The 9,612-nt window shown below is 56.6% G+C and overlaps 1 protein-coding gene across 1 annotated transcript; it reads right to left on the bottom strand.

Moving 5' to 3' along the window:
* Positions 1-612: 612 nt before the first annotated feature.
* LOC115499800 (C-type lectin domain family 4 member G-like) lies at positions 613-3,875 on the bottom strand. Its single transcript, XM_030293984.1, has 9 exons — positions 3,794-3,875; positions 3,361-3,462; positions 2,935-2,988; positions 2,654-2,716; positions 2,415-2,516; positions 2,004-2,093; positions 1,655-1,803; positions 1,413-1,528; positions 613-1,145 (listed from the first exon to the last, which is right to left on the bottom strand). Exons 1-9 carry the CDS (start codon positions 3,873-3,875, stop codon positions 1,007-1,009), a joined length of 897 nt encoding a protein of 298 aa, XP_030149844.1. The 3' UTR covers positions 613-1,006.
* Positions 3,876-9,612: the final 5,737 nt, after the last annotated feature.

Below are 9,612 nucleotides of genomic sequence, written 5' to 3'. Positions count from 1 at the left end.
CCTGTCCTTCCCCTCAGTTGGACCTGTCTCCACTGGAAATTCTGGGAGAGCCCCCATGTCTCCAGGACAGGAGCAGGAAACTTTGGGAGTGCAGGGTGAATTCAGATCAAAAGTCCCCAGCTGCGAAAGCCAGGCTCGGTGCACCCTGCACCCCCCAGAATGGGTTCAGCCATACTTCACACCCCCTGCTTGCAAAGACCTTCCTTCCCAGGTCCTCCCGTTGTTGCTCGAAAGGCCATGTTCTCTGCAATGTATTTCCTGATCGCTCCAGCCAGTGGTCACCGAACCTAGGTGCCCAAGCCAGAAAGGGCTTGCTCTTCAGGTCCGGGCAGCCCCTCTCCCACCTGCCTCAGGGCCTTGTCCACTCCTTGGAGTCACTGATCATAGCATTGTTCCAGTGCCCGGCTAGATCAGAGCGCTCAGTCTGTGTCATTCCAGTGTCCCCGGTGCCCTACAGCCGTCCTGGCCCAGTACACGTTACGCCCTGAGTTTTGGGGCACCACAGGACCGGGAGGTCACTGACAGAGGTCAGGGTCACTCACAGGGATAAATATCAGGGTCTCTGGGATTAAACGTTGAACAGGTCACCAAAGCCATGAACCCAGATTCATTTCTCAAGCATTTATTGATGCTTCCTAAGGGCTGCGAAGACAGCTCACAAAACCCCCGTCTGTAAGGCTTCCCAGTCTGGGGGGAAAAAAATGCAAGAACACCAAACAGCTCGTCCCGAGTTGCCCGGTTTTGGCCGGGGAGGGAGGTGGGGACAGTGGGCCGCCCGCTGTTTGGGTCGGGTGGAGGCTCGGTTATGACCACCTGAGGGCCGGCGGTGAGGCCGGAGCAGAGGTCCCAGGGCCTGTACCTGACAGGACTGGGCGGGATGGCTCTCGGGTAGCCGTGGATGGGGGAAAATGAAGAAATCGATGGCGGTGGGCGGCGCCGGGAAGGTGAACCGCTCAGGGGACCGCCCGCCGGGCGGTGGGCGGGGCGCGCGGGGCGCGGGGCGGGGTCAACAGCTGCGCCTCTTCTCACAAATCCAGTTGTCCCTCTCGTTGTCGCACGGTGCATCGTTCCACATCCCAGTGCGTAGCATCATCACGCAGTCCTCGCGCCCCATAGAGTCATTGGGCTCCCCCAGGTTCCAGTGGCTGCGGAGGGTTGTCGGGGGGCTGTTTCTGGGAGTCTGAGGACGGGCCTGGCGTCCGGCCCTGAGGATCTATCCTGTTTATTGCTTGGGTCCAACCTAGACACTCCGAGGGTCTAACTTGAGCGTGCACCTGGGAGACAGCTTTCTAAACTCCCGGAATTTAAACCCTCCGCCAGGTCCTGGGGTCCAGCCTGCCCATCCCCACAGATCTGGCCACAGCACTGCCCTGGGGTCTGACCCGTCCCTCTCCCCAAGTCCCTTCCCTCACCTGAAGCTGAGCGGGACTCCGTCCACCCACTGGTAGCCCTGGATCTGGCGCGCGCGGCGCACGGCCCGCAGGCCCAGCCAGTAACCGCGGCCGCGCGTGTTCCGACTCAGGAAGCCCTGCGCGGGGAAGGACACTGAGCCCGCGGGGTCCGCCTCGCCCCCGCCCCGCCCCTCGCAGGCCCCGCCCCCTCAGGTGAATTCCGCCTCCCTCCTGGGACCTCGGGGGGGGGGGGGACTGCCCACCTGCTCCTCCAGGTCCCCCACTATCACCAGATGTCCGCCGGAGCCCGCGCAGTTGCGCTGCGACTCCTCCCACGTGGCCCGCAGGATGGAGAAAAGGTAGCAGGAGCCCTGGAAGGGCAGCCACGATGCGGGGCACTCCTCACAGGAGCCTGTGGGATGGCGAAGGTCAAAGAGGTGAATTGCCCCCGGGGTAGAGCAGACGGAAAAAAACTGGGGGGAGGTGGACCCCCGAGGTCTAGGGGCGGAGCCACAGAGAACAGGCCAAGGTCAAAGGGCAGGACGGGGCGCATCCCGAGGCCCACACGTAGGGTCCACTTGTCCCCTCCTCTCTCCCCTCTGTCTTGCTCACTGTTCCCCAGCCGGGCGGCCTCCAGAGCCCTGAAGAGCTCACTGCGGATGTCCTCGCGGTCCCTGCTCGCTTCAGCCAAGCTCTGGGTCACTGCGAGGTCAAGGGAGTCCAGATTATGGCTCAGGTCAGGGTCGGGAGTAGGGTCATGATTAGGTAAAAGTCAGCATCCACGTCCGGGGTCATGGTCATGGTCAAGAATGACATCACCGTCAAGGACTGTTACGGCTGGTTGGGGCCAAGTTGCGCTTGGGGTTAGGAGTTGGAGTCGAGATCAGAGTCCAGCGGTCAGAGGTAAGGATCACAGGATAGGGTCGCGGTAACCCTCTTCAGGATAGGTGTTAGTATGTGAATCAAGGGTCGAGTGACAGCCCGGGTGAGGGATCAGGGGTCGAGGCAATGTCCGGCTCTCACCGCGATCGCTCAGTTCTTTGAGGGCACTCTCCTCGATCAGCTTCGCCTGCGCCTCCCCCAGCTCCGCGCGTGCCTTCTCTAGCAGCGTCTGTGTCCCCGAGCCTGGGAAGGACGGGGGGGGGGGGAGATAGGCGCGGGACGTCGGTGACCAACCTGCCCCGCCCCCACCTGCCACAGACCATCCCGGCTCGCCGCCTCCAATCCCGGCCCAAGCCCCGCCCCCAGCACACACGTCTTACAGCAGCTGTTGCAGGCTCGGACCTCCGCGTTCAAAACACCCAGCGCCGCCTTCTGCTTCGAGGCTGGAATGACCCCCGCACGCCCCCCACACACTCCAGGTCATCTGCGGGGACTCAAACAGGACACCCTCCCCCACTCCGGGGCCAACTCCTGGGACCGAAGGGGTCCTCACCCACCCACTACCCTGTCTCCAGGGTCCTAGACACTCCCGGCCCTCACATCTGGGGGGTGGGGAGGTGGGGAGGCGCTAAGAGTCACCGAGTCACCGTTCTGCACGCACCGTTTGTCCTCAGCAGGTCCTGGTGGCCGAACAGCGCCCCTCGCTCTGTGGAGGCTGTGGAGAGAGGCTCCTGCAGGCGGGGCCGGGGCCTCCGGAACTCTCCCCTTGCCCAGGGGGTGCAGGAGCTCCCGTCTCCGGACTCACAGAAGGGACCCGCAGGCGCACAGCGCACGTGATGTGCGCGCGCGCGCGCGCACACACACACACATACACACACACACACACACACACACACACGCCGAGGAGAGACATGCACGCATATGCATACACAGGTGGGTGCACACAGCCCAAAGACATGCACAAACTCTGTTCACACGTGTTCACACCCCCGACCCAGACAGGGGTCCGGGACCCAGCTGGGGGCGTCCTGAGACAAAGGGAAGGTCTATGTCCCCCCCGGGGGGGCCTCATTACACGGTCACTCACCCTTAGAAAATAGGATGCTCAGAATGAGGGCCCACAGGGCTAAGGCTGCCACCAGCACCAGGGCCAGGAAGAGGAGTCTCCGTCCCCAGCGTCCCCAGTGCCCTGGGATAACACAGATGGGCTCCGTGGGTCCCTCCTGCACCAGGACTGCCTTGGATCTCTGGCCCCCCGAGGACAGAGCCCTGGGTGCTTGGGTTCCTCCCAGGGAACCGAGATTCAGAGAGACGAAGCAACTTGCTCATGGTCACACAGCTTCTAAGTGGCAGAGTTAGAATCTGAACCCAGGTCCGGCTGGTTCTGGCGCCTGTGACGTCTCTTCTGCACCCACTGCATGGACCCGCTCTTGGCTGTTCCCCTCCCTTCTCCCATCAAACCCCAAACCTCTGGCCTGAGAGACCCCAGGGGGCCGGGGAGGCTGTCTTTTTGCTCATACCTCCAGGGACTTCCTCGAGCCTGCTGTCCCACTTGGTGTACCCGGCAGTGTCCATGGTGAGCAGGCGCCCAGCCCTGGGCATAGATATAAATGTAGCCCCCTGCTGGTCCCGCCTACTCTTTTCCTTCCTTTCCATCTCCTTCCTCTCAGTTCCTGGTACCAGGGACTCCTGGACCAATCACAGTGCAGGGCCCTCTCTGTTCTGGGCTGGTTTAGGGATAAGTGTGAAGTTTGTGTGTGTGTTGAGGGGTAGTGGAGTTAGAGGTGAGGGATAGAAGGGCCAGAGGGAGTGGAGAGGGGTGGGGAGTGGTGTGTGTGTGTGTGTGTGTGTGTGTGTGTGTGCGCACGCTCGCAGTTCCAGCCTCCCTGGCCCGGTAGCTGCAGCAACATCTCCCTAAGGATACTGGGGGCTTCATTTTGGAGCTCACCCCCATCTCTTATAGGTGTGGGGGCCAGACCCCTTCCCAAGAGGAGCAGGTTGAACCCAGCCAAGTCCTGGCCCTGAGAAAGTCTCCTCAGGCCTGGCCCTCCAGGCCAGCTCAGCTTCCTTCCTCAACTCCCCTGCAGGTGCCTGGAGGCTGGATTTGACCCCCGATTTGACCTTGATTCAATCCTTCTTGGCCAGAAGGGAGAACACAGACATCTGTTGGGTGGTGGCCAGCTAAGCTTCTGCATTGGGTGAGTGGGGATGTATATGTGTAGTTTCTGGAAGCCTCAGCTTCTCCCCTCTGTGCAAAGGGGGACAGTGAGGGAGAGTGACATGGCCTCCCCCCGAGGGATGCCAAGATAAAGACGTGAGCTTATGCATGTCAAGCCCTAGCACCACCCCTGAGCACAAAGCCCACCAAATGTTCATCCTTTCAATAAATATTGGGCACCTACCTTGGGCCAGGCATCAATCTAGGAACCGGGCACACATCAGTGCCCCACCCAAACAAGCAAATTCCTTCCTTCTCAGAGCAAGCATTCCAGATGGGGGTAGAGAGGGACAGACAACGAAATAATGAACATAACGAAAAAGTTGTGTAGCCTCGTGGTTCTTGACCGGGGGCGATTATGCTCCCCAGGAGACCCGCGGCCATGTCTGGAGACATTTGTGACTATCACAGTAGGTGGTGGGTGGAGGACACCCACAGGACACCCCCCCCCGCCCCCCGCCCCCCGCCCCCCGCAAAAAACCATCGACTCCCAATGTCCATAATGCTGAGGGTGAGAACCCTAATGTCATATATAAACAAGCTCTTAGTGCCATGAAAAAAAGAAGATTAAGTCAAGCAGTATAAAAGGCTTGGGGTGCCGGGGAGGGGGGGCGGGGTGCCAGGGCTGGGGCAGTAAGTGCCCTTCACTGAGGGGGACAAATGTTATCTTTTTTATCGAGTTCTTCCCTCATTCCAGCCCCCCTGGTAGATGCAGAAACACACTCCACCTTCCCAAATCCTCTCAACAACCCTCAGAAATAACAAACATTATCCACATGTTATTTAAAAATTGTATTTGCTGCCCATTTCCCTACCTTGTTCCAGAAAGACATGAGAGAGACACACATGATAAAGTAAGATGAAAAGACAGAGAGGGGCGCCTGGGTGGCTCAGTCGGTTGAGCGTCAGACCCTTGGTTTCGGCTCATCTCACAGTTTTGTGGGTTCAAGCCCCACAGGTGGCTCGAACTGGCGGCACAGAGCCTGCCTGGGGTTCTCTCTCCCTGCCCCTCCCCTGCTCGCACTGTCTCTGTCTCTGTCAAAGTAAATAAACTTAAACAAAAAACGATGAAAAGACAGAGGATTTTTTTTTTTTTTTTTGAGAAGGCAAAGGAAAACTGAGAATCAGGAAGGGAACAGGAATCTAAGAGAGTCTGGTGCACAAAATTCAGCCAGAAGTGCCGGGCTCTTGAGAAATGCAGCAGGAAAAGTAGGGTCAGACATCTGGAAATGTGCAGCAAATTCTTGGAGCGGAATCTCTCCAACAGACGTGTAGACCAAGTCCCCATTGAACTTTCCATAAATATGGTAGCAATTTTCTACCACTGGGTCAAAGTGGACAGCTTCGTGGCCAGGCAGGGCTTTCTCGAAAGCAGACTTACCTTAAATGAACGGCCGTCCTCACTGTTTGGGGGTGCTTTTAGCATGTTTCCGGAAGCAGTGACTTTGAGACCATGGAGAGAATCTGGCTGAGTGAAGGGTGAGACGAGGGCTTTGGTGGGTACCTGGGGTCTGTCATTGGTGCTTGGTCTCTCTAAATAAGAATCCTGAGCCGAGAGGAAATCATTTCAGTGGGAGAAAATGGGCCTCGTACAGAGTAAGATATAAAATCTCACCTATGAGCCAGATAACCTCAGGCAAAGCACTTACTCTCTTGGTACCCCATTTCTTCATCGTTACCATCAACAGGTGATAAAGCTTTTGTCAACCCAATTCATTACGTTTCTGTGGCCATGTAGGAGACAGATCGGGAAGGGGCAGAGAGAGGGCAAGAGAGAGAACCCCAAGCCCAAAGTCACACATCACGAGCTCATGAGCTGAGCCAAAGTCAGACAGTTAGCCGGCTGAGCCACCCAAGCGCCCCAAATGTTGCGGTTATTTTTAACTTGAAATATTTTGATTAACTTTCTCAAGTGCCTGAAAACAAAGTTTTGTTGAGGTATCACTGACATACAATAAGCTGTCCACCTTTAAAGTTTACAATTTGATGGGTTTTGACTAAACCCACGAAACCATCACAATCCAGAACGTGAAAGCACCCATCACCACCCACGTTTCTTTGCGCCCCCTGGTCAGCCCCCCCCCCATCATCCCCCAGCCACCACCGATCTGCTTTTTGTCTTTAGATTCGCTTGCATTTCTCTGGAATTTTGTAGAAATGGCAGCATACAGCCTCTCGAGACTGGTTTCGTTTGCTCAGCATAATTATTTTGATTCATCCATGTGGCTGCATTAATACCTCCTTCCTTCTTACTGCTGAGTAGAATTTTGTTGCCTGAATATGCCAGCTCCATTATACGCTCACCTGCTGGTGGGCATTTGGGCTGTTTCCGGTTGTGGCGATCACGAATAAAACTGCCGTGAACTTCTGGGAGCAAGTATTTTCGTGCACGGACGCTCTCCTTTCTCCTGGGTATATACCCAGGAGTGGATGGTTGCGTTACATGGGAGGTGTGCGTCTCAGTTTTTAAGAAACTGCCAAGACGATTTTCCGAAGTGGCTGTGCTGTGTGTCAACCCGACCGGCAATGGATGAGAGTTCCGTTTCCTCCGCGTTCTTGCCAGGACATGGCATGGTTAGCCTTTTTCATTTGGGCCATTCTGTCATGTGCGCGGTGTGATTTTCATTTGCGTTCCCTTGATGAATAATGACGTGGGGCATCCTTTCACGTGTTTCTCTGCCACCTGAATATTTCCTTTGGTGACCTGTCTCTTCAGATCTTTTGCCCATTGAAAGAAACGGATTGCCTCGTTGCGTCTGAGAGAGCAAGATGGTCACCGGCAGCTTTATTGGAGCCGAAGAAGCTGGGCCAGGGTTCTCGTTCTTGCTGTGTCTGCTCGGACTGGCACAGTCTGCTCCAGAAATAGGCTCAATATGTGCCCGCCAGTGTCTCCGTCACTATGAAGTGAAGGATACAGGCTTCACTAAATTGGATTAAGTGAGCTTCCTTGAATGGATTGTCCAAGATAACTACCTTAATGCTCACTCATTGTACGTATATAAAAATACTTCAATGAGGAGTGTTTTTTAAAACTGGGTTGCCGGGACCCCTGGGTGGCTCGGTCGGTTAAGCCTCTGACTTCGGCTCAGGTTATGATCTCACGGTCTGTGCGTTCGGTCTGTGAGTTCGAGCCCCACATCGGGCATCGGGCACCGGGCTCCCGTCAGGCTCTGTGCTGACAGCTCAGAGCCTGGAGCCTGTTTCAGATTCTTCGTCTCCCTCTCTCTCTCTGCTCCCTCCCTACTCGTGCTCCGTCTCTGTCTCTAAAAAAGAAATGATCGTTAATTAAAAAAAAAAAAATGGGTTGCTTATTTTGTTGTTTTGAGGGTTCGTTAGAATATGCTGGTAACAAATCTTTTATCAGATATGAGGTTTTCCAACCTTTTCTCCTAGTCTGTGGCTTTTCTCTTCATTCCCTTAACAGCAGCTTTCAAAGAGCAAAGTTTTAAATGCTGACAAAATCCAATTTACCCATTTTTCTTTTATGAATCTTGCTTTTGGTGTTCTAGCTAGGGAATCTTTGCCTAATCCAAACACTTCTCCCATGCTTTTTCCTAACGGTGTTAGGTTTTGCGTTTGGGTCTTTGAGACAGTTGGGAGTTAATTTTGAGTCAGGTGCAAGATCTTACAATTGAAAAAAAAAAATTGAGGGGGGGGTATTAGCTTGAAACGTTGTTAAACTAGAGGCAACCCGAGGTCTAAAACAGTATAGCAGAGCGATAGAGAGCAGGGCTCCGGAGAGAGAGGAACCTGGGGTTGATTCTTGGCGGTGTCATTGTAAGCCTCAAATTCCTCCTCCGTAAAACGGAAGTAGTAAAGGGCTGTCAGCACGGTATCCACATCCCCTTGGCTTTGACCTCTCTCGCTGTAATCTCCTGGAATTCTTCGCCTGAAGAGTTTTTTCCCCCTCACCCAAGTGGAGGGCAGGCTGGGAGTGCAAGCGAGTGAACGCTCTGGGGTTAGGAGAGCTCTGAGCCACTTCTTCCAAACTGCCTTCCAGCGATGCCCAGTGGGATTCAGCCCCAGCGCCCACCCCAGTACCCGGCACCGACTCTTTCCCATCCCAGTCCCATTTCCCTACTTTCCTCCCGGGGCCTCTAGAATCACCGCCCAGGGAAAGGACACATTTTCACATTCTTAAACTCTGCTTCTGGGGTGACCCCAAGACTCCTGGTCTGCGTCCAGAGATCCGCGGAGTAACTCACTCAGCCTGGCGGGGACGCGTCAGAGGTAGCTGTTCTGGCCGGTGCCATTATCATCGGCTCGCCGTCGTTGCCATCCAAGGTCAAGCGGGACCCCGAGTGAATGGAATTATCCACGTTCGGGGAGAGCGTCGGCCAGAAAAGATTTAAGAATTGTTGATTTGTGGCTCGTTTCCCTGGGGAGGTGGGGGGGGTGGCTGGTGAGCGAAAAGTATGACCAGCAAGACGACGATAACACGAGATGGCCTCTACTTGAAAAATCCTGGCCACTAATTCCCCCCCAACCTGGGCACACCTGCCTCTGCGCGACCGTGACTCCTCCCAACCGGAGGCGGTGTCTATTCTCCGCCCCTCGGGAATGGGCGTCATCCCCGTGACTCGCTTTAACCAATCGGTGGGCGGCGGCGGCGGCACGTGACTGGCCAGGTCGGGCCCCAGCATGCCTTGCGGCTTCCGCCTTGCCGCCTTGCCGCCTTCCCGCCGCCGGCTGCCACGGCGGGGAGCCTGGCTCGGCCCCTGGGGGCTGAGGGGCGGCGAGGACCGGCCAGCGGCCGCTTGGCCCTTCCAGCTCTTCTGTCATCCGAATCCAACGAACCCGCTCATTCCGCGCAAGGCCAGGAACGGAGCCGCGCCAGCCACGCCGCGGAATTGTGAACACTCGCAGAGGGCTGTTGTTGGGAGCCACCGATTTGGGGGTGGGGGGTTGCCCCGCAGCCGCTCACCGGAGCAGCCACGGGCCTCGACGGGTGCACCCTCGGGCCCCCGAGCGGACGCTGCGGTTACGATGGGGTCTGGGATGCGCGGGGAGGGGCGCCCCTCTCCGCAGGCGTCCCGGGAAGGCGGCGGGTGTGTCAGAGGACATTTCCAGGCACAGGACAGGCAGCGCTTTTTCACTTCCAGCATCAGCATTCTCGGAAGC

This window comes from Lynx canadensis, chromosome A2, assembly GCF_007474595.2.
Source record: "Lynx canadensis isolate LIC74 chromosome A2, mLynCan4.pri.v2, whole genome shotgun sequence".
Classification (NCBI taxonomy): Eukaryota; Metazoa; Chordata; class Mammalia; order Carnivora; family Felidae; genus Lynx; species Lynx canadensis.
Note: the sequence above shows the minus strand (reverse complement) of the source record. Positions and strands in the feature narration are given on the sequence as shown.

Bases quoted from the DNA above. Each gene is read 5' to 3' on its own strand.
- LOC115499800 (XM_030293984.1), bottom strand. From the start codon at position 3,875: ATGCCCAGGGCTGGGCGCCTGCTCACCATGGACACTGCCGGGTACACC. The intron at 2,717-2,934 runs GTGCGTGCAGAA...GGGTCATTCCAG, and splicing joins GGACCTGCTGAGGACAAACG to CCTCGAAGCAGAAGGCGGCG. The intron at 1,529-1,654 runs GTGGGCAGTCCC...TTCCCCGCGCAG, and splicing joins TGGGGGACCTGGAGGAGCAG to GGCTTCCTGAGTCGGAACAC.